Source organism: Phocoena sinus, chromosome 19 (assembly GCF_008692025.1).
Source record: "Phocoena sinus isolate mPhoSin1 chromosome 19, mPhoSin1.pri, whole genome shotgun sequence".
In the NCBI taxonomy this organism is placed as follows: domain Eukaryota; kingdom Metazoa; phylum Chordata; class Mammalia; order Artiodactyla; family Phocoenidae; genus Phocoena; species Phocoena sinus.
Genome location: NC_045781.1, coordinates 56,146,811 through 56,170,667, shown reverse-complemented (window position 1 = coordinate 56,170,667; position 23,857 = coordinate 56,146,811). Strand labels below are relative to the sequence as shown.

The window sequence follows — 23,857 nt, the reverse complement described above, 5'->3', positions numbered from 1 at the left end:
TCGTAAAACGAAGAGCCGGGCTGCTTTCCGGCGGCCGCTGGGAGACAGCTTTTCGGCGGCGCCCGGCGAGAGGCGCGAGGGGAGTCTGACGTGGGCTCATCGGTCTCTCCCGGGGGGAAGCCGGCGTCGAGAGGAGCCGAGCCCGAGCGGGGCCTGGCCTGTGGGGGCCTCCGCCAGCCGCGGGGCCGCGCCAGGCAGCCGCCGCCTCGTCCCACTTCTCCCCTGAGGCGCCGCACGGCCGGGCAGCGGATCCAGGCCTCGGCCGGCGCCGGGCCTCCGGGGCCCTCCCGGGCTCAGCATGCCCGGGGTGAAGCTGACCACCCAGGCCTACTGCAAGATGGTGCTGCACGGCGCCAAGTACCCGCACTGCGCCGTCAACGGACTGCTGGTGGCCGAGAAGCAGAAGCCGCGCAAGGAGCACCTTCCTCTGGGCGGCCCGGGTGCCCACCACACCCTCTTCGTGGACTGTATACCCCTCTTCCACGGCACCCTGGCCCTCGCCCCCATGCTGGAGGTGGCCCTCACCCTGGTAAGCGCGGGAAGGGTCCTGCCTCGGAATCAGCAGGGCAGGAGACCGCCTGGCGATCAGCTTCCGAGCAGTCCTAGCTGGAAGCTCACAGTGGTCCAGCCGGAGTCTAGACCCACCTCCGAGGTAGCCCCGTGACCACGAACGGACGACCCGCGAGGGGGCATAGGACTTTGCCTGCACTTAGCAAGGCCCCGCAGATGGCCGCTCGTGGTGGCAGCGGCCGCAGGAGCGATCTTAACCGTCCTGGGTGTTTTTAGACGCTTTAGGCGACGAATAATGCATTAATTTTCTCACACCAATATCCTTTATAGAAACAAGCCGTCGTTAACTGAGCGATGATTTGACAGCGTTTGTATTTGGGATTTTGAGTCACGGGAAGTTTTGACACTGCGGTTTGGCTTCTGCGCACCTTCGCGGGGCCGGATCCGTGTGTGCCGTGGGTGTAAAGGCTGCGGTTCTTCCGACGTTAGTGCCCCGGACCCCGAGGGTGGAGACACGTTTAGAGGCAGCGTTGGCCTCACGGGCACTGCGGCCCGAGAATGCGCCTGAGCGCCTTGTAAGGGAAGCTCGTCTGTCCTCCTTAGTGACATCTAGAATGCACCCGTGGTTTTAAAAGCTAAAACCCGCAGATGGCAGGTTTGTGGAATTTAAAAGCCGGAGCAGACATACCTTCCAGCCCGCACACTTCTGTGGGTCTGCTCACGACTGGTCGGTCTATTGAAGTACAGTGAGAAAAGATGTGGCATAGGGATAGACTGGCTGGTCATTGACTCCTAGGCAGTGCTTATTGAGGTATGGTGACCCATAAAGGAAAAAAGAACACCGATAAATTTGAGTTGAAACCTTAGGGAAAAATAAACTGTAGACTCAGACCTGCCTGGCTTGAGGTACAGTTTTTCATATACGTATAAACTATGATACTAAAAAAAGTTAGTTGATTATGCAAAAGGTAGTTAAGTTTGAGAAGGTGTAGCTAGAAGTCCTTTCTCTATACCTCCCAACAAGTAAAATGAATTCATTTTGTAATTTACCTAATTATGACACCCATGTAAAGTCTTGGTAAGCAGAAAGTATCTTTAGACAAACGGTCCTCGCCTAAGCTTACTGGGCACATCTTTGAATGCCTTTTAAAGTGAGTCATTGTCTGAATTTCTTCATATCATCTTGGGGCAGGAGATAGATAAGAAGTAGATGATATTTATAAAATCAACCATTTTAGCTCCTGAAGAATTTGAATGCCTTTTAAAGTGAGTCATTGTCTGAATTTCTTCATATCATCTTGGGGCAGGAGATAGATAAGAAGTAGATGATATTTATAAAATCAACCATTTTAGCTCCTGAAGAAATAGCTTGTCAGTACCAATACATCCCTAGGGTGTGCATGTGTCTGTTACTTCAAGTCTTTTCAACCACCTGTCTTGATTATTTTGTTATCAAGGGAATTGCGTGGCGATTGGATATGTGAAGTGCATTCACTTTCGGGAACTAGGTTAACCAGTAGCATTAATGCAGGATTATTCAGTTGTCCAGTAGTGTCAGGCCTGTGCTGGCGGAGGGATATGGCTATGGATCAAACACTGTACCTGCTTAGCTGTTGAACTTGGACCAAGCGGACAAGTACAGTAGCGAAGAATAAGTGCCATATCAGGAGTTAAGCAGAAAGTGGGGAAGGTTCTCGTAACCCAGCCTTCCTTCAGGGGATGGAGGAAAACCACTCAAGGCAGAGGGAGTAGCTTGTGCAAAGACCAGGAGAAAATGGGGGGAGGGGTACTTCGGGAAGAGCTAGAGTGTAGAGTATAAAGCGACCTGGCATGGAGAGAGGTGAGCAGTGGGCAGATTTCATTGTAGAGGACCTTGCAGCTCACACAGCGGAGTTTGGGCTCCATCATGAGGACAGGGAAGCCACTGGAGGACAGTTGCATGGTCACATTTGTGTCTTGGAGTGATTGCCCCAGCCTGCAGCAAAGAGGATGTTGGAAACGGGAGTGTATATAATACTAGAGGCAGAGAGGTGGCCTAAACTAAGTGCACTGTGGAAGCAGAGGAGACAGACCAGAGAGAGCCAGGAGGGAGAATCCACAGCATTCAGTGGCTAATCGTGTGGGGACATGGGGAAAAGGAAGCAAGGGTGACACACCTCTATTTCTGACTTAAGCATCAGAAGGACAGTGGCACCATTCGTTGAGGGAAAATGACCTAGTGTTGACGGCTGAAAAATGGGTCTGAAACTCAGAAGATGGGTGGGCTTGGGCTGGAGACGTAGATGGGGGACCAGTAGCTTCTCAATGACATTTGAAGCCGTGAGAGCAGGTCCTATTGGCTGGGACTGTGTGTAATGAGTAGAGAGCCATGGACAGAAACCTGAGGAACTCCAGCTTCTGCGGGGTGGGTGGAAGAAGGGAAGTCAGCAGACTAACCAAGGTGGAGCCAGGGTGGGTAGGAGGAAAAGGTGTGTTGCTTTAAATCCCTAGAAAATCCTATCAGAAATAAAGAGCATCTTAAAGGCAAACTTGAGCCTCACTTGGAATTGTCAAAATAGGATTAATTCTTTTCATCCTTAAGTAAGCTCTGCAGAGTTAAAGGGTTACGTTCCTATTACAAGATATAAATGCAATACTTGAACGAATTAAATATACCAGCGGTAAGCAGCTGCATTCGGAGTCGCCTTTACGTGAATTTTCCCCAAGGATTAGGGCTGTGTCCACCATTTACCTGGGGAGGGAAGATGCCCAGAGGGGACCTTGACTCTTAAGGCAGGCCCACTGCCACAGCTTGTTAAGGGGCACTGCTTGAGGCCTTGTTCTGACCCTGTTCCCCCTGCACTCCAGACTCGCCTTCCAGCATGTCCCCAGATGTGCCCTTCAGTGTTTGGGTCTGCTGTCCAGCAAAATTAGGTGCAAACTAGATTCTCTGCGCTTAGCTTCTTTTCAAACAGTAGAAACTAACAGCCAAAGTTTTATCCTTGCCAAGCAGTGGTGGTTTGTGCTTACCTTTCTTCTGTTGATCAGAACTTTGAATCATAGACTCAGAATTTGAAAAATACGAGAAAGATTTCAACTGGGTACAAATTAAATAACTTTCAAAATAAAGTTATAAAGGAAAATTTGCAATTTGAGTCCATCCACAAATTTTGTATTACAATCAAGATATTTAAGTTTATATCATTCAGCTTTTGACTTAGCAACTTTATAACCTGAAGGCAGTGAAAAAAATCTCAGTGTATGGAGCCATGGTTTATCAGCTATAGAAGATGTAGTTTTAATAAAGCATGTAACTCCATAAAATTGTATAAACGAGGCCTAATTCTCGCAGCTTGTTTCTATTCAGGGAGTTTCGTATTGAGTTATTTTTTTTTTTTTTTTTAAAGCTTCAAGTGAGCTTTATTTGGGAACGCTCCCGGGCGAGGTTCACTGGTCCTAGAGAAAGGGGCCAGAGAAGTCGCCGAGTTATTTTTGATAAGTGGGAAAGACTGACTTGATATGCAGTCCATCAAGGGCAGCCTCAGATTCCTTTGCAAGGCTTTTCATTATAATTTTCCATTAAAAAAAAAAAATCCCTGCATTTCTGGGTGCTTTCTATTTTTTTTTTAAGTACTTATGCCTGTTAATTTATCCTTATAACCCTTTGACGTAGGTAGTGATGGAATTATTTCTAAAAGCAAAAATCCATGAAATGTCAGTAGGGAAATGAGCATAAACCTGCTGTTTCCCTAAGCCCTCTTTGCCCTTTCCCCCGGTCGGTGGCTTCCTGGTGCCGTGGAGCTGCTCTGCATTACATTCTGCTCCAGGACTTCCTTCTTTGCCGGTTGGTCTAGTCACCGTGACTTGGTCTAGAATTCTTTCTGCTGCCTCCACATGTGCCTTCTCCACTCATCCGCACACGCTGCTGCCCCTCTGGCTTTCGGCTCAGCCCCCTGCTTCCTCCTGCCCCTTTTTCTCTCCAGAACATAAACGTGCTGGCCTGGGAGAGGGAGCTGGCTGCTCTGGGCTCTCCTTTCAGTTCTTCCCCTTGACCTTCACCCTCTGTCCCCATGCCATTTACCTCCAGGGCTTTTCCTCCTTGGAGCCAGCTCCTTTCCTGCCAGAGGAGAATCGGCAGCGGGCTTGAGAAGGAGCTTTTCTTCTCCGTGAAACTAACAACCCCTCTACTTTTAGAAGCCAAGGCCTGCTCATTGCTGCAGACAGGGAGGCTGACAGACACACCCAGCTTGTAAGTGGCAAACACGGGAGCAGCGCCCTGCTGGGGGTGGCTCTCATCAGCTCCCTGCCTCGCCTACTTCACGGCTGTTATATAGCCACCTGAGGTGGGTGATGGTGCTTTGAAAATTACAAAGTGCCTCATACGTGCAAATGTTAGCGAGATTGCTGAGAGAAGCTGCTTTCTTTGTGCAGTCTAACTGGGAACGGATGAGTTGGGCCCAGGGCCTTCAGTCGTTCTCCTATGTGTCTGGAATGGAACGAGCCTGAGAGGGCATTGAACAGAGGGTGGCAGACTTATGCCAAGGTGAAAGTGTCCTTCTTTCCCTCTGAAAAGTAAAAGAAACTACATAAGCAAATGCAGGATTTGGACCCTGTATTCAGAGTCACTTGACGAGCTTCAGAGTGTTGCCCTGAACTGTTTCATTTTGATTGTTCACAAGGTGCATCATGGGAGTAGGGCATCTCAGCAGCAAGGTGAGGAAGGTGGAAGCGGATTCGTTGAGAACAGCGGTCGGACAGCTGCTCAGTTCTTTTACCTTGTCCGGCCCCACTTGGGAGGGAGCGAGTTGCCGTTTGGGCTGACTTCAGGATTCTGAGGGCCCTCGAGAGCTGCCTGCCCCACCCCCACCCTCCCGACTGTCCACACTGCTCGCCTCCTCCCACACCCTGACTCTTACTGCCCGCCGGGTCACTCTCACCGATGAGGTCTGGTTCCACTGAAACTTGTTTACGTCCCCTCTGTGGGCTCTGATGGCCAGTTCTCCATTCCTCAACTGGGGGCCACTTGTGTCTGAATCTGGACAGCTGCGGACAGGCTGTACGTGCCTGTCAACAGGCATCCAGACTTAACCTGGTCGTTCTTTTTTGAATCATTGAAAGGTTTCTAAAGCCAAGCCAGAGCTTTTGTGCCTGGTTCACTTTTGGGTCAGCCTCTTCAAAGAGTTCTACTAGGGAGATCCCTGGTGACCTAGTGGTTAGGACTTAGTGCTTTCAATGCCAGGGCCCAGGTTCAATCCCTGGTCAAGGAACTAAGATCCCGCAAGCCATGCGGCATTGCCAAAAAAACAAAAACAAAACAAAAGGGCTACCCTGGTGGCTCAGTGGATAAGAATCTGCCTGCTAATGCAGGGGACACGGGGTTCGAGCCCTGGTCTGAGAAGATCCCACATGCCGCAGAGCAACTAAGCCCGTGCACCACAGCTACTAAGCCTGCGCTCTAGAGCCCGCGAGCCACGACTACTGAGCCTGCGAGCCACAACTGTTGAAGCCCGCGTGCCTAGAGCCCGTGCTCCGCAGCAAGAGAAGCCACCGCAATGAGAAGCCTGCGCACCGCAACGAAGAGTAGCCCCTGCTCGCCGCAACTAGAGAAAGCCCACGCGCAGCAACAAAGAACCAGCGCAGCCAAAAATAAATTAAATAAATAAATTTTTTAAAAGAAGAGTTCTACTAGAAGTTCAAGGTCCTGACATTATTTTTCTGCTGGAATTTAGTTAGGCCCTTGGAGTTTTACATACAGGAATTCACCCCTCGTTAGGTAAAGTGTAAGTTGAGCTGTGCATTGTGTTTGTCACAAGAATCATCCTTCATGTCAAGTGACTCCTCTGCTCTCTGAATGCAGGTATGAGGTGACACCACGTGTTTGCTAAGGATTGAGTCCTGAACCGATACCTTCAGCCCAGGAAAGGGATCTGGGAGCAGCTTAGACTGCTCGCTGAAGACTGCTGTGGGAGTCCCTGGTGGTGTAGTGGTTAGGAATCTGGGCTTTCACTGCCATGGTGCGGGTTGATCCCTGGTCAGGGAACTGAGATCCCGCAAGCTCATGGCCATGAGCTTGGCGCAGCATGGCCATAAAAAAGGACTACTGCTGGGGATGGTCAGGATAGCAGCAGCAGAAAATAATTATCTTATATTAAACGTAGCTGTGGTGGGCCAAAAAATGGCCCCCCAAGGTGTCCACACCTCAATCCTTGGAACCTATGAACGTGTAACCTTACGTGGTAAAAGGGACTGCAAATGAGATGAAGTTAAGGATCTTGAGACGTGGTGATTATCCTAGATTGTCTGATGGACCCAGTGTCATCACAAGGGTCCTCGTAAGAGACAGCAGGGTAAGAGTCAGAGAGAAGAGTTGTGACAGAAGCAGAGGTCAGAGTGGTACGGCCACCAGCCAAGGAATGTGGTGACCCCTAGGTGTCGGGAAAGGCAAGGAACGAATTCTCCCCTAGAGCCTCCAGATGGAATCAGCCCAGCGGACCCAGTTTAGACTTCTGACCCGTAAGATAAATTTGTGTTGTATTAAGCCACTAAGTTTTTGTAATTTGTTACAAGGGCATTAGGAAGCCAGGACAGTAGCCAAACTCAGGATACCATCTGTAGTTGTGACTCTGGCTATAAGAACAGCCCACACCACAGGGCTGGGAGAGGGACACCAAAGTAGGCAGGGGTGAGGGTCACCTCAAGTGAGGACACACTCAAGAGACCAGTCTTTGATCAGAAACAAAGACTGAGAGGGCTACACTAAAGGATGGGCTAACTTAACGGGTTTGAGTTCAGGGAATGGGACCAAATGCCAAATTTTAGAACAGGGCTATGCCCTTTGATACCACATAGAGATACATTTAGAAAGAAATGAAAGAATTTGCTGCTGTGAGCAGCAGTAGAGAGTTTCTAGAACTCATTCCTTTAAGATCTGATAGAAACAAAATATAAGTAATTGCGGAATAATTTGCATCAACGTTACAGTGAAAGAGCCATTATAAACATTTTGTAGACATGGCTCTCGTCTTTTGAGTGGATGACCAAAACGTCTAATTCGTTCACTGAGCCTTGGTTTTGCCCAAATGTGGTAATTTGTGAGCTCTTAGGAAGCCAGAATTATTATTCTAATCCTTGTGTGAGCGAGGGAACCTTGGTCTGTAACCATTCTGTAATGTCTGCTTTTAGTCATAAAGGAGACTGTTGGAGACCCAAACCAGAACTTGAGAAAAGGAGCAGTAGAGCTATGTTTTAAAAAGGAAAAAAATAAGAAAGAAAAGAAAAACATTTTTAACCAGTTACTTTGAAAAACTCGAGGATCAATTTTATCTCTTCTTTTGCAGACTGAGGATAGAATTTACTGCAGTGTATTATTAAAATTCCATTATGGCAAAACAGAATGGCCTTTTGTTGCTTTTAATAATAGCTTTAGACCTGCAGGATGCTAAATCTGATGAGAGAAGAGTGGCATTATAAAACCAAAAACGTTAAAAATCCGCTGCCATGCTCCCATTTAAAAACATGCCACAGAGAAGGGTGTGCGCGCGCACGCGCCTGCCTGTTTACCCCACGTCCCGGCATGATGGGTTTTTCATGGTGTGTTGCTAGGAATACTGAGATACGGTATTAAAGCAGTTGGCTTTGAAACAGACTTATATTCCCAGGCTGGCTGTGCTAGCTGGCTGTGCAAACTTAGACCCTCTCCGAGCTTTTTAGTTTGCTTATCTGTGAAGGATTGATTTAAATGATCTTAAGGCTTATTCAAGCCCCAGAATGCCTCAGTGCTTCATATTGTCAGAGAAGATGGGTAACTCTGGTCTCACCTCACCCGCGGCACTGTACCCATTTAATATATGTCTGCACTGGGGCCTTCTGCTGGGACTGGGGGAGGAGGTCATTCCTCATGTCCAGCCCCACCCTTCCCAGTCATTACAGGGTCCTCCTCTGTGAGAAGACACCCCACCTCAGTGAGAGTGGGAGCCCAGGCTCTTCTTTGCTTTCTCTGGCCTCACGTGGACTGTGGAAAGCAAATTGGGGTGACCTTCTTTCCCCTGAACACCCATTTCATTCTTGTTTTTTTTGTTTTGTTTTGTTTTTTGGCGGTCCTCCTCGACTTGCAGGATCTCAGTTCCCCAGTCAGGGATTGAACCCGGGCCACGACAGTGACAGCCTGGAATCCTCACCACTAGGCCACCAGGGAACTCCCCCATTTCATTCTTATAGGGAGGAGAATACACGCCTTATATCTGACTTGTCCCAGCATCCGGCGGGGGGGGAGGGGGGGTTCCCTCTGGGGGTTCCTTCTGTTTATTGAGACTTGATATTTAAGGGAAAATCATTCACCTTTTCTTCCCAAATTTTATTCTTCTTTCAGATTGATTCATGGTGCAAAGATAATAGCTATGTGATTGCTGGTTATTATCAAGCTAACGAGCGAGTAAAGGATGCCAGGTATGTCCATGCAAAACCCCTCTATGGTCTGAAAGAATGATACTGTGAGGGAGATGATCTCTCATACACGTTTTGACCTCTGTGGTCTCAGGATGCAAAATCTGTTAGAACCCCTCTGGGCCCTCCTTGCTTGTTTATAGTATTCCAGGGGGACTGCGGTATGGGTAATTCCAAACAACAGTAATTCTAAACATTTATATTAACGTTGGGATTCTGTTCTGTATCTTCTTTATTTTGCTTGAAGGGAATTCATATAATGAAAGCAACAGTCCAGGGCCTCCTGTTTCTATCCCCACTCAGCTGTGTCTTGCTTCCCATTCCCAGGGTGGGAATGATGTAGGGCATAGAATTAGGAAAGAACTCCACTCTTTGGGGGGGTTAAAAAAAGAGTAACTTAAAAAAAAAAAAAAAAAAGAGTAACTTGTAGGTGTGGTGCTCTTAAGGTCTGAGACTTTGATGAAAATGCAGTGTTTGCTGCTTCTTTCATGTTAGGTTCCGGTTTCTTTTATCCAGCTATTTGCACCCACTGTGATTCTCACTAATGAGCAAAGCTGAGGTCTTTGCTTTATTTCTGCGTCAAAGTCCCAGCAGAAAAACACTTGACACCCTGTAGTTAGGATAATTTGTGGAGGACTTAATAAGGCGGTTGTTTCCAGAGGTGTGAACGGTATGTAAGAGAACTCAGGAGAGGGTGGTGCAGTCACCTGGAGCTGGTGACGAAAGCTGGTACCTGCGCTGCCAGAAGGGGTGAGGGGGCTTGGGTCAAGACGTCCAGCCCGAGGATAGAGTGCCCTGTGGTCGAGGGTACGACCAGCAGCCAGCCTGATGGGACCTCACAGGCCGAGTCCCAGAGGAATCAGCACCCTGACCAGCCGAAAGCCAGAGGCAGAAGCCGGGGTGCCCTCGCACGCTTCCCTCACGTGGCCAGGCGGCCTGGGACGCGGTGAAGGACCCCAGACCGAAGTGTCTCCTGGAGTCACATCCGCTTGCCCAGCAAAGGCAAGAGGCTGGACTCACAGCGTTAGGGCATAATACAATAAGCTGATGAAACACTTCAGGGATGGAAGCCGTTTTGCCCTAGAGGACTGGGCCCAGTCGGGACTCAGAGGGAGACAGGGTCACCGGCGCAGACTCGTGAAAGCCTCTGTGTGGGCCACGGCGCAGGGGCGCCCTCTGAAGCCTGGCTCCCACGCTCTTCCCGCCCGCTGCCGTTCGGGCTCTCTCTCAGGTGCATCTCTTGTTGACCACGCCTTCCTCTTGAGCCCCCCCTTGCCTCCCGGGTGCTGATGAGCTGGGGGTATTCATGGCCTGTTCATGGCCGGTGTCAGTCTTGGTCTTTGTTACACGAAAGAGGCTGCAGGGCACAAAGAGCCTGTCCCGGGCCAAGCTCTGTGCTGAGCCAAGCTGGACTCTTGGCCCTTGCCCTCGAGTTGCTGGATTGAACACAGAAGGCACCGAAACCTAGGCCTGTGGTGCAGGCCCCCAGGCCCCATGCCGGGAGGGCGGCACAGAGGGCTGTCCAGCAGTGGCAGGCGGGCATTGAGTCCATTGCTGTGACCAGAGGGGCCCCCGGGGAGGGGTGTCGTTTGAACCGGATGCTTGCGCGTGGCAGGGTCCCGTCACGTGCAGACGTGGAGAGCAGAGGGAAGAGTGCGGAGCGGGGACAGCGTGATGCAGACACTGGGTGGAAACCGGCAGGAGTGTGGGCCGCACGCACCCTGCCGGCTGTGAGGCATTGCGCTGTTTTGTAAGCAGCAGGGAGTCGTCCTTGGAAGGTTTCCTGGAAGCAGACAGTACTGTCCCGCAGCTGTTCTCGCAGGAAGGAGAGGAGAGGGCCAGAGGTGATGGCGCTGGCTTCCTTCCTCCCCCGCCCCCAGACGCGCCCGCACGGGCTCTCCCCTCCGCTGCCTCACTTGGCTCATGGCCTCTTCACCGTCCTGCCTCTATTGGGACCTCATTGCAGCCCAGCCTAGAACTATCTTGCTCAGACACCACTTTCATGCTCTTCACACCTTCTAGAATTTCCCAGGTCCTTCACCTGCTCTGCTCAGGAGGTCTTCATCCTCCCACTGAAGCCAGTGTCTAAGTGCCTACCAGCCGTTGGTGAGAGCTGTAGAGAGTGGTGGGCGGTGAGACAAGTGTGTCCAGTAACCCTCTGGATCCCTTCTGACCCCGTGAGCCTCAGCCGTACTCCGGGATCTAATCCACCCCCCCAGCGTGTTTGGAGTAAACCTCCAGTCACTACCACTGTGCCTGGCCTGGGGCTTTCTTGGTGTCATCCTTTCGAATCCTCACAAGGGCACTCAGCTGAAGAAACTCCAGCCGGAGACGCTCGCTGCACCAAAGCCACACAGCCAGGAAGCTCAGAAGCTGGGATCACGCTGACTTCCTTCTTCAGTACCGTTTGCTTCTACCTAGAAAACCTTCCCTTCTCTCTTCAGCCTCGCCTAGCTAAAATTTTGCTCCTCTTTCAGAAACATCGGCTGATTCACATCGTCTCACAGCATAAGCTTTGGAGCCAGGTTAGACTTGGATTCAAGTCCTCAGTGACTTACTGATTCACCACTTTGGCCTCAGTGGTCCTGTCTGTAAAATGGAGCTAAAGAGTTCATCCCTCGGAGAGTGGTAGTGAGGAGGGCAGACCGAAGCCACATGCAGCGTGCTTATTAACTGTGTTTGATTCCAAGTAGAGGCCGGTCCTGTTACTAGTCCTGCGATTACCTTTTTTAAAAAAGGATCATTCAGTCACTGTTTTAATCGGAAAAAAAGAACTGTGAGGTGTTTGTAACCTAAAAACTTCAGGTTATCCCATCAAGTTTTATTTGATCATTTCATAATTGCTGGAGCTTTGCTTCATGATAAACATTTCATGAGGGATAGATTTCAGTACCAGGTCCAGTGCCTTGGCCTGAGGTAGCTGCTCAGTAAAGAGCTTTTAGATGTAAACGTAAGATCTCAATCACAGGTAGATGCCTAGTTTTGTGTGGGTTGGGAAGGGGGATTGGCAAGTGGCTTCCATCTCCAGGGTCCCCACCATTGTATTTGGCAGCTGACTGTTCCCAGGAACAAGGACTTGTGCAGCCTAGTTGGAAACAAAGTACTGACCTGACTGTCACAATGTGACAATCTGACATTAGGAGTGGAGCAGGTCGGTGTTAGAGACTAAGTGTGAAGTACAAATAAGAGGTAAACAAAATTGGTAGTTCTTTGAAATACTTTGGCAATTCATTAACTATTGTAAGTTTTAAGTTCTTTCAAAAGAACACGTGTTAAGTGTGAGTTTGGGGGCACCTGAAGTGAAACATAATAAATGTTTCTCGATCCCCTTCCCAATAAAAGTCACCAAGCACTACGATAATAATAAACGTTAGGATCATAGTATTTTGCCAGTTTCTTTGTGGCAAATGCTCCTAGGGAGAAGATCACGCTCTTAGCAAACCCTGGCTTCGTTTCCCTTCGCACGTAAGGTGTGAGTGAGCGAGGACCCGCAGAGACTCAGAGCGAGCGCGGTGCGCCTTCTCTGCAGTGGGCGGGTGAGTCAGCAGGTCCCACTACGACTCGGGTAAAGCGCTGCCTTCACTTTGAGGGCCTTCCGGGGTGACCTGAGGCCCTTTCTCTATGAAACTGTTTTTTTGTTTCATTTTTCTTAACAAGATACTGCAGGTAAATAATCACACATCTCTATAAATTCTCAATTTTAAAAGTGAAAATAGAATAATTAGATGAACTTATTTTTATAAAGCATTGAACCAGCTTTTTTCACCTCAATCACAAAGAAACGATCGTAATTGTATAGTGTGTTTCTTTATGGCTCTGTCCCTGCTTCAGAAAGCTGAGACTCTTAATTGTGCAGGGGAAAAAGCTGCACAAAAAGACAACTGCATACCAAGGCTTAAGTGTTCAGAGAGGGGACGAATGGACCTCGTCTGGGGCAGCTGGCAAGACGTCCCAGAGAGGATGGTGTTTTCTGGGCATTAAAGATGGAAGGAATTGAGTAAGCAGAGGTGGGCGCCGAAGGGCATTCCAGACCCGGAAAGGTCTGAGTGGGGGGAGGGGTGTGTGAGGAGGAGACGCGCAGACAGTTCCCTGGGATGGAAGGCACACAGAGTGATGCTCCAGGGGTGGGAACGGTAGCTGGTCCCGTGGCGAGAGCGGCTGGGTCTGCCTGCCTGAGCACGGGGGGCTTTTATCTTCTAAGAAGAGCCTGGAAATTGAGACTGGTGAGGAGGCAGTTTTAGAAACGCATGCCTCCCGTGACAGGCTGAAGGGGGCGGGCGGCAGGGAGAATGAAGGAGGCAAAGCGGAGGCGCCTGGAGCGGGGCTGGAAAGAAGTGGGAAAGGTCACCTCAGCCAGAGAAACTGGGAACAAGCTGGCCTGCCTGCCTCGGATTCCAGCCGCCCCGGATTCCAGCCGCGGGGCCTTGGGAGCCTGGCAGGCCGTAGGGAGGCTTCGGGGTGCTGGCCCTCCGGGGTGAGGGTGCAGACGCCAGACTGCACGGCATAGTGAGGAAATGGAGCGAGAGGGACAGGATCGTCAACTTACTAAAGAGGTTGAAGAAATATGGTTGAAAGCGAGAAGAGAAGTTGGACCGTGGCTGGACAGAACTGGTTAATTTTCTTGTCCTAAAAAGGAAGAGACTCAGATCTGACATCAGAGCTGGGCCCGTTGTGGGGGAAGGGAGCTAAGTAAGGCCCCGGGGCGGGGGGGGGTGTCAGAGTAGATGGGCCTGCGGGCGGGAGGAGGGGGGCGCAGGGACGCGTGAGACCCGCTGTCCAAGTCACCCTATTGACGTAAGGTGGAAAGTTGCCATTTATCAAGGTTGCGGTGGGCACAGGGCCAGAGCCACCCAGGGAAGGCTCACGAGCACTGAGAAGATCTGGAATGGCTTAGGGATTTTTAAAACTAAAAAAAAGGAAAAGCAACTGACTCCATTCCAGCGGCTGAGGGCGAAGATGGAGGTGGGCCCTGGAGGCTGCTGGCCTGGGGCAGCTCTCAGCAGTACAGTTGTCTGCAGGCCCTGGGTGGCGCTCTCCCCCGGGGTCCAGGGAGACTTTCCCTTTAGAAGACACCCTCTCAAGATCCCCTCCCAGGGCTTCCTGATGGGGGAAGGGCCCTGCTCTCCCCTGTGCCCCACATGGCCCACGCAGCATTCCCCATCTTCACCAGTCACTGCAGGGGGAACGCAGTCACCAGAAGCTACTTAAGCGGGCGGGCGTAACAAGCTCGGGCAGCCTGCTGGTGCCCTTGGTCTTTGTATCATTGCTGTTCACTCTGCCTTAGGCAGACAGCGTTGAACGGCGTTAACTAGAATGCGGTAACCTCGCTGGTTCTTCTCTCACAGTCCAAACCAGGTTGCAGAAAAGGTGGCCTCCAGGATCGCCGAGGGCTTCAGCGACACGGCTCTCATCATGGTAAGTCACTCTCACTCGCTCCTGAGTCTTCTGTGTGCTGACGTGGAGCTTTATCTGTTGATGTCAGCGGTTTTCCTCTCTGCGGGTACTTCATCGGACCGTGGGCCCCTTCTGCAGTCTGCTCGCAGCTGCACGCTTACACTTGCTGAGCCACAGGCCGCTGCTGTCCCGGCGCACCGATTTCCAGGGGTGGGGGGCGTTCCACTTCAGTAGGTCTCACAGTGGGGTCCCCATGCCAGCAGCACCACCACCACCTGGGAATTTGTTAGAAATGCAGATTCTAGGGGCCTAGCAGTCTGTGTTTCAGTGAGCTTCCAGATGATTCTCACTCAATCTCAAGTGTGAGAACCATTGGGAGGGAGCCAGGGAGGGGAGTAGCTCTCATCAAGAGCCCTGTAAACCTCAGTTCAGATGGGATTCTAACAGGGAAGGCAGAAGTAAAGTTTGGAAGCTTCACGTTTGTGAAAAAGCAGTAAAGTACTTAGTGTTTCTCCGGTATGACACAGTACACCTGGGCCGTGCTCTCGTGGTGTCATGCGCTGTGAGGTGGGGTTTCTGCCACGGGCAGTGTTGACACTGGTCCTGGGAGAGCCACGAGGAAGGGCCTGCAGACTTGCAGCAGAAGTGCTGGCTCTGTTCACGAGCATGTCCTTTGTCTCTTTGCAGGTAGACAACACTAAGTTCACGATGGACTGTGTGGTACCCACAATCCATGTGTACGAACACCACGAAAACAAATGGCGCTGCCGAGACCCTCACTAGTGAGTGCCCTGTTCCCAGGATGGCCCACGTGCCACGTGCGCTGGTGCCATTCCAGGCACCCAGCTCCCACAGGAAAGCTGATCCCAGCCTTCTGGGTTTTTAAGTTAGCGTCTTCCCCAGAGGAGTGTGCAAACCTCACACAGAAGTCATGCCTGTTCCTCGACCCCTGGAGGACTGAGGCCTACAGGGTTTCCAAGCAGTCAAGACAACCTGAGTGTCACTCGAGGGTCTTCCCGCCTCAACCCCAGGGCACCCCTCCCCAAGCCACACCCTCTTTCCAGGCATTTGGTTTGGTTTATTTGTAATCAGTCATCTACTTCCAGCTTTTTCAGAATTTCATTTGGAGGGTGACTCTTTCAGGTTTCAAATTCTTTACGTACATCTTCATGTGTTTAAACGTACGTGTTTGTTGGTGTTCAGTATTGTCTTCCTTTATACCACTCTGCATGTGGCTGGTTTCCTGTTTACTCTATTGAAAAGCCACCGGTTTTCATTAAGAGGCTGATTTCTCCTGTTTCACCTCGTAGCGATTACTGTGAAGACTGGCCAGAGGCCCAGAGGATCTCGGCATCACTCCTGGAAAGCCGGTCCTACGAAGCGCTCGTGGATTTTGATAATCACCTGGATGACATTCGGAATGACTGGACAAATCCAGAGATCAATAAAGCTGTTCTGCACCTGTGTTAGGGAGGGATCTCAGTGACTGGCCTCTGGGCATTTCCACTACACTGAAGAAGAAAAGCTATTTTTAAATGTAAATAAAATCTCTCATAGCCCGTGTGGAAAGCTGACAGTTTTCAGAAGTGGCATGTGCCTTGAAAGAGGGCACAACGTCCCATCAGTCGTCTTTCTAATGCACAGCCTCGAGAACAGGCACAGACTGTCCCATCTGACCATCCCCGTGAAGTCCTTCCCAGTTGTACGTTGCTATAATTCTTTAAATCAAAGCTATTTCTGCTTGTCCAAGATTGTTCCTATTAAACGATTTTAACCTTTTATAATCTGCCGAGAATACTTTTTTTTTTTTTTTTTTTTCGGTACGCGGGCCTCTCACTGCTGTGGCCCCTCCCATTGCGGAGCACAGGCTCCGGACGCGCAGGCTCAGCGGCCATGGCTCACGGGCCCAGCCGCTCCGCAGCACGTGGGATCTTCCCGGACCGGGGCACGAACCCGTGTCCCCTGCATCGGCAGGCGGACTCTCAACCACTGCGCCACCAGGGAAGCCCTGGAAAGAATACTTTTTAAGGCTTATGAACTATCTTTAAAAAAAAAAAAAGGTCCAGATCTTATACCCAAATGAGAGTGCGTGTGAGTTTTCATCCTGTTTGAGTTAATATCGTCCAGACCTGGGATTGGGCAGGCACGTAGCGTGCGGGTGCCGAGCAGTGTCTGAGAGCTGTGTGCTGGTGTCAGCAGCTACGAACAGCACGCCCCCGCCCACCCCCCCCCCACCCCCGCTGTCAGGCTTCCGTAGCTGCCACGACTCTACACGCAGGAATAATGCCACAGTTGCCTGAGAAACCTTCATCATTAAGGGTAAAAACAAACATTGTTGGGAAGGCAGCTTGGATGGGAGCACAGTGTAATAATCCTCAACCAGAAAGCTTGTAAACCCGTGGAACCGAAAGAAAAGTGGAACCATGCTAAGATTATCTTAAAAAGGCAAGAATCGGTCCTGACTCCTGACTGACTTGCATGATTGTCCAAATGGTTCTAATTTATGTCTTCAAAACAATTATTTTTTTTTTGTATTTGAAGCAACAAAAGCGGAACAAAACTTAGGGTCCCGGAGTTTTATACTGCACTGTCTGTAATCATTATACTTGAAACAATCAGTCAAGCTTTTTAACCCAGTCGTAGGAAACTGATGGGGAAACTTTATGGTTCCATTACATCTTTTTCTTTTTTACATGAATTATTTCACGCAGAGTTCAGAGAACTGTACCTTTGCTACTGTCTTTTTTTGGACTACATGAAGGAAATTTGTAACAATCGGATAATCTATTGAAAAGGTTTATGACACGGCATTCACTATTTTCTCTTAATTAACAAGTAGGAAACATTTCAGCATTGCTTACAATAGATGTGCTTTATCTGGTCCACCAGATTTTCTCTTCTTTCTTCAAACGCTGCTCGCCCTTGGCTTTTTAAGCTGACTTTAAGTCACGTGGGGAAGACAAATGAAGGGGTGATGGATGCATCGGTACACTTTATCTTTTCACTCTCCTCGACTTAGACGCCAGGGCCAGCACAAGTGGAATGCAGTGCAGTCTCGTCCCAGATGGGTCTGTATTTGTCTCGAAAAAGAAAGAGTTATTGCCAGCATTTACCACAGAAAAGGCTGTCTTGGGACTTCCCTGGTGGTGCAATGGTTAAGAATCTGCCTGCCAATTCAGGGGACAACGGTTTGATCCCTGGTCTGGGAGGATACCACGTGCCGGGGAGCAACTGAGTCCATGCGCCACAACTACTGAGCCTGCACTCAGAGCCCGCGAGCCACAGCTACCAAAGCCCGCGCGCCTAGAGCCCGTGCTTCACAACAAGAGAAGCCACCGCAATGAGAAGCCCGCGCACCGCAACGAGGAGTAGCCCTGCTCGCCGCAACTAGAGAAAGCCCGTGCACAGCAACGAAGAGCCAACGCCGCCAAAAATAAATAAATAAATAAAAATAAAATAAAGTAAAAAAGAAAAAGAAAAGGCTCTCTTTTCCTGGGATTAAAATGAACGTGTGCTACCTCCAGGTCAAGGTCAAGGGGAACTGGCAGAGCTGTTTGGAACAAAAGGTGTGGCCAAGGCTAGTTTTGGAGGCATTGCAAGGATAGTCTTATTTTCCCTCATTTTCACCTCTTTGTGGAATTCTTGTTCTTGATGCCACCACCTTCCCAGGAACATGTACCGTTCTCCAGTTTGGATTTCAGCCTAGAACCAGGCGCCCCGTCTATGGCTGAGTCGGGCTTATGTTTTCAAAAGAAAGCATATTAAATACTCTAAAGGGAGGAACGTATCTGTGAAAAAAACAAAAACAGATTTCCAGAGTGCAGATAACTGTTCCTGGATGCTTGTAAAGACAGCAGAAGCCTCTGAGGGGAGCCCCAGGCCCTGTGCTGGGCTCCCCTCCCTGTTACCTCTCCAAGCCTTGCTGTGTGGCCTCTGAGCCTCCAGTCTCCTGGCCCTAAGAACAGTCTTCATTCTTCCCCACGCAGCATAAAAGTGAGAGCCTGTCAGTTAGCCACTGAAATGGACTCATACTCTGCCTTTTCCTAGAAAAGACTTAAAGGAGCAACACAAAGTATATTTGTACATTGAAGAGATCTTCGTCCGTCAAAATGCCCCTGAGTAACCCTTTCCTACTTAAATCTGAAGGGGTCGGAGGGGAAGGGGGAGGGCCGGGGTGGGGGGGTGGTGTAGCGATATCCCCTTAGAACCAGCCATATGCTTAAAATCCTGGTGGACATTTTTCTGTCTTCCATAGCATCTATCCATCATGAAGTGAGTGGGACAGATGAATTACTGGTTTATGTAAAAATGCCATTTTCCATGTCTAAGAACTGGCGATACTCGGGGCTTCCCTGGTGGCGTAGTGGTTGAGAGTCCGCCTGCCGATGCAGGGGACACGTGTTCGTGCCCCGGTCCGGGAAGATCCCACATGCCGCGGAGCGGCTGGGCCCGTGAGCCATGGCCGCTGAGCCTGCGCGTCTGGAGCCTGTGCTCCGCAACGGGAGAGGCCACAACAGTGAGAGGCCCACATACCACAAAAAAAAAAAAAAAAAAAGAACTGATCATACTAAATGTGAAAAGGTAGGCATAAACGACAAAAAGCAATGCGTATACTAAGGAAAAATTGACTTTGCTAGTCCTAATGAAATTAGATTGACCTAGAATAAAAGGCAAGTTAGAAATCTTGAGTAATTGAAGTTTTCCAGGCATCTGGTATTTTTAAGCCTCCTCAGTGTAAAAAGTTCTAAGTAGCTTTGACTTAATAGCTCATTTTTCTGATTGATGTGTTTGGAAAACTCTTGTTCCTGTGTGTAGTCATTTTCAGCTTTTCTGACCTACCTTTTTAGTTTTGCCTTCAGAGGAAAAATATTTGTTTCCAAAAGTGCCCCGTTTTAGTATTTTAACTGTGTTAACACGGTAGCTGCTCTGTGACATCCTGTTAAGTAGAAGCCAGAAACATAACCCTGAGCATCCATCTCCATACCCTGCGGAGATTTTCAGCAATTTTAATGAAGAGAGCTGAATTTTAAAATAGACTTTCGTTTTACTAATTGACATTTCTTGAGCCTTCCCATCAACTCAGTGCCTCTTAAGCATTAGATGCTTTTCTTCGGTTCAGTAGAAAGCCTGGCAGCAAATGTTGGTTTGTGTTCCTCCTGCCGCCTCTCAGGTGGCGTGTTAACCTGGCTTCGTGCACACTTCAGCATCCAGGGGACAACTTTGATATTTGTATCCTCATAACGTTGACTTGTTGTTACTCCTAAAATGCTTACGATCTCCTCGAACGGGATGCAAAATCTGATCAAGCTTTGCATTTCTCCAAAATGAATCCCCATTCTTCTAAGGAGCTTTTTTTCCCTTAACGATGAACTTCTTGGGATCTAGTCCAGCTTTAGAACCGCCAAAAATTGTGTCTTCCTTGGTCTTTTGCTTTCAAAGTAGTGTGACAAGTGCCAGCAGAAGCTGCACTTCGATTTGAGTGGAGGAAACCTTTGGCTTGAACTTGCGTTACCATATGAAGCAGAATAGCGTCCTGTATTTAGCGCTGTCTGAGAAAAGTTCCGGATACAGTCAGTGAGCCTATAGTAAGTAATTGCGTTTCCGAATACAGACACACCTCGGAGATGCTATGGGTTCAGATGCAGATCACCGAAATAAAGCAACAGAGTCACATGAATGTTTTGGCTTCCCAGTGCATATAAAAGTTATGTTTACATTATACTGTAGTCTGTTAAGTGTACAATAGCGTTATGTCTGAGAAAACAATGTACGTACCTTAATTTTAAAATACGTCATCGCTAAAACGTACTACCCATCATCTGAGCCTTCAGCGAGTCGGGGTCTTTTTGCTGGTGGAGGGTCCTGCCTCAGTGTTGGCGGCTGCTGCCGGATCAGGGCGGTGGTTGCTGAAGGCCGCGGTGCAATTTCCTAAAATCAGACAACAGTGAATTTCCCCACATCAGGGGACACTCCCTCTCACTGACTTCTCTGTAGCCTGCAATACCGTTTGATAGCATTTGACCCACTATAGAACTTCTTTCAAAACTGGACTCAGTCCTCTCAAAGCCTGCCGCTGCTTTGTGCACTAAGTTTATGGAATATTCTAAACCCTTTGTTGTCATTTCAGCAGTCTTAACATCTTCGTAGGGAGTAGACGCATCTCAAGAAACCCCTTCTGCGTCCATCCGTAAGAACTCATCCGTTCAGGTTTTATCGTGAGGTTGCGTCAATTCTGCCACCTCTTCAGGCTCCGCTTCTCATTCTAGTTCTCGTGCCGTTTCCACCACATCTGCAGTTCCTTCCTGCTCTGAATCTTGAACCCCTGAAAGACGTCCATGAGGGCTGGAATCGACTTCTTCCCAACTCCTGTCCATGTTGGTATTTTGACCTCTGCCCAAGAATCACGAATGTTCTTAATGGCAACTAGAATGGGGAATCCCTTCCACATGGTTTTCAATTTACTTTGCCCAGATCCATCAGAGGAATCACTGTGGCGGTTAGAGCCTTAAGAAATGTGTTTCTTAAATAATAAGACTTACAGGTCAAAATGACTCCTTGATCCATGGGCTACAGGATGGAAGTTGTGTTATTAGCAGCATGAAAACACTATTAATCTCATTGTCCGTCCCCATCGGAGCTCTCGGGTGACCAGGTGCATTGTCGGTGAGCAGCGATATTGTGAAAAGAACCTTTCCTTCTGAGCCTCAGGTCTCAACAGTGGGACTAAAAATATTCAGTAAACCGTGTTGTCAACAGATGTGCTGTCCTCCAGGCTTTGTTGTTCCATTTATGGAGCCCAGGAGGACTAGCTTTAGCATCATCCTTAAGGGCCCTAGGGTTTTCGAAATGGCAAATGAGCATTGGCTTCCACTTAAAGTCACCCTAACATTAGGCATTAGCCCCTAACAAGAGAGTCAGCCTGTCCTTTGAAGCTTTGAAGCCAGGCATCGTCTTCCCCTCTGCAGCTAGGAAAGTCCTAGTAGGCATCTTCTTCCGGTAGCAGGCTGTTTCCTCTACAGTGATCATCTCTTGTTCAGTGCAGCCACCTTCACGGATGACCTGAGCCACAGCTTCTGGAGGACTTGCTGCAGCTTCCGCCTCAGCACCTGCGGCTTCACCTGGCACTTTCGCGCTACGGAGGCGGCTTCTGTCCTTCAACCTCACGAACCGACCTTTGTTTCAGACTTTCCTCCTGCAGCTCCCTCCCCTCTCTCAGCCTTTCGTAGAACTGGAGAGAGTTGGGGCCTTGCTCCGGATTAGGCTGTAGCTTCAGGGAATGTGGCTGGTTTCATCTCCTATCCAGACCGCTCAGACTTTCTCCGTATTGGCAGTAAGGCTGTTTCCTCTTCTCATCAGTGTGTTTACCGGAGCAGTGCTTTTAATTTCCTTCAAGAACTGTTCCTTTGCATTCACAACTCCCATAACTGGCACAACGGGCCTCTGGCTCTGCTTTCCACACGCCTTCCTCACGAAGCTTCATCGTTTCTAGCTTTTGATTTAAAGTGAGAGACGTGCGGCTCTTCATTTCACTTGAACACTTAGAGGCTACCGCAGGGTTATTAATTGGCCTAATTTCAATATTGTTGTGTCTCAGGGAATAGGGAGGCCCGAGTAGATGGAGAGAGGGGGGAACGGCTGGTCTGTGGCGCAGTCGGAACACGCGTGATTTATCGATTGTTTGCTCTCACATGGGTGTGGTTTGTGGCGCCCCAAAACAATTACAACCGTCACATCTAAGATCACTGATCACGGATCCCCATAACAAATATAACGAGAGTGGAAAAGTTGGAAATACTGTGAGATTTACCAAAATGTAACACAGAGTGAGCAAATGTTCTTGGGAAAATGGTGCCAATAGACTTGCCCAACACAGGGTTGCCACAGACCTGCAATTTTTTTAAAATGCAGTATCTGCAAAGCGCAGTAAAAGGCGATCTACCCGTGCTTGTGAAGTTCTCTGGACAAGGCTTCGGACCCAGCGCAGCCCCCGTAGTCGGGGAGTCTGCCCCGCGACAGGACACTCACCCGAGCTTGCTGAGGGCCCTGGGTGCGCCCTGGGTGCTGAGGGTTACGTGAATTGTGTAGAGTGGACCCCGCTGTCGTCCCCCGGCTGCCCTTCTCCATTGCGCTGACCTCACTACTGAAGAGATGGTCATTCCTCAGAGAAGGGTGTTCTCAGAAACTGATCTTCCTGTTGCCTGGGAAGTGCCTCGTCGCCCCGGTTCTTAGACGGCGGCGCCAGGCTGCAGCGGTGTGTGGTGTGCGTCCCAGCTGGCTACTTCAGCTCTGTGGCCGTGGGCGAGTTACCTCTCTGGTCTCGTCTGAAAAAGGAGGGTGATGACACCTACTTGCAGGGAGGCTGTGAAGACCAGAGGTACTAATACATGTGCTAGCTCTTAGTAGAATGTGTTTGGGCTACGCTGAATAAGGTTCTTGATGCAAATGTTTTAACAGTTCTACAACATACTGTTGGCCAGACTGACCCTCAAGGTAAAAGCCTACTTAGTCCTTTGCTAAGAAAGATGTTAAGTGTTTATTCATCGTAAACATTCAGTGAACGTTTATTGAATGAATGAGTGAATAAAAGCATTTTCTCTCAGCAGTAACAGCAGCTTACCTTTCTTTAACCCTTCGTTTACACTTGTCTTCCCAGTCCATGCCCCCCACCCCAGCCCTGAGGATGTGGAAGGGTGTTATGGTCTGCGTTTCACAGGTGGGGAACAAAGGCCCGGACTAGAAGTGACTGCCTGAGGACTCCTACGGCCAGATCCCAGGGCGCGGGCCTCTCCTGGGAGACGAGGGGCAGAGAAGCCGTGTCCCTCCTCCTCTTTCCACGCTGCCTGGCCTCGCTCCTGCCCCCACCCCAGTCTTAATGCAGTTTCTGGCTGACTACGATGTCAGTGTCTGTTCACAGTAGAAAACCCAAAAGAAACTAGAAGTCACTACCATTCTGCCAGCCTCCCATTCCCCCCTGTTCACGAAGACGCGACGGAAAGCTGTCACGTCGTCAGGATCTCCTGAGACCTTTAATGTCCTGGATACTGAGATGCAAAGTGGGAAGCATGGGAAGCCTAATTTGACGAGCTTACAGTGTAAATTAAGAGGTAAAACGCATAATTACAAGGAAACTGTTAGAAAACTTGTGCAGATTCTCGGGCTCAGGCACTGAGAATCCAAATTCATTGAGATTTCGGACCCAAAAGTCAGTTTTTAGCAGGTAATTCAGGCCATACTTTTAAAAACCCTGAACTCTGACCAGAATCCATGCATTATTGTGTAGAATTAGAGATCCTCAGAACTGAAGTGACTTACCCCACTGTGTACACTCAGCCAGGGACAGAGGACTCGGACCGTTAGGCCGACCCTGTGAAGTTGCTAATTCAACAGGTCAGCAGCTCAAGCATCACAATTCCATAGGGTTCACCCTGGCGGGATTCAGGTCTCCTGAGTGAACTCTGTCTCAGCAGGAAGCTCTTTGATTTTTTTTCTCTTGAAATGTGCCACGCACGGAATGCATGAATGTGCCGTAAAC

At 49.5% G+C, this 23,857-nt stretch overlaps 1 protein-coding gene and 1 long non-coding RNA gene across 2 annotated transcripts; both read left to right on the top strand.

The window, feature by feature from the left end:
• The first annotated feature begins 43 nt into the window (after positions 1-43).
• On the top strand, positions 44-16,105 carry EMC8 (ER membrane protein complex subunit 8). The gene is made up of 5 exons (XM_032613418.1): positions 44-529; positions 8,858-8,934; positions 14,277-14,346; positions 15,013-15,107; positions 15,636-16,105. The coding sequence occupies exons 1-5, from the start codon at positions 299-301 to the stop codon at positions 15,793-15,795; spliced, it is 633 nt and encodes a 210-aa protein (XP_032469309.1). The 5' UTR covers positions 44-298; the 3' UTR covers positions 15,796-16,105.
• A 173-nt stretch (positions 16,106-16,278) lies between these two features.
• LOC116744522 lies at positions 16,279-22,924 on the top strand. The gene is made up of 2 exons (XR_004347074.1): positions 16,279-20,699; positions 21,368-22,924. It is a non-coding gene; the product is annotated as an uncharacterized LOC116744522 (long non-coding RNA).
• The last annotated feature ends 933 nt before the right edge of the window (positions 22,925-23,857 follow it).

What these genes read in the sequence shown, in the direction of transcription:
- EMC8 (XM_032613418.1), top strand. Translation starts at nt 299, where the DNA reads ATGCCCGGGGTGAAGCTGACCACCCAGGCCTACTGCAAGATGGTGCTG. An exon ending in TGGAGGTGGCCCTCACCCTG is followed by an intron (nt 530 to 8,857) that starts GTAAGCGCGGGA and finishes TTCTTCTTTCAG; the next exon opens with ATTGATTCATGGTGCAAAGA. An exon ending in CGCTGCCGAGACCCTCACTA is followed by an intron (nt 15,108 to 15,635) that starts GTGAGTGCCCTG and finishes TTCACCTCGTAG; the next exon opens with CGATTACTGTGAAGACTGGC.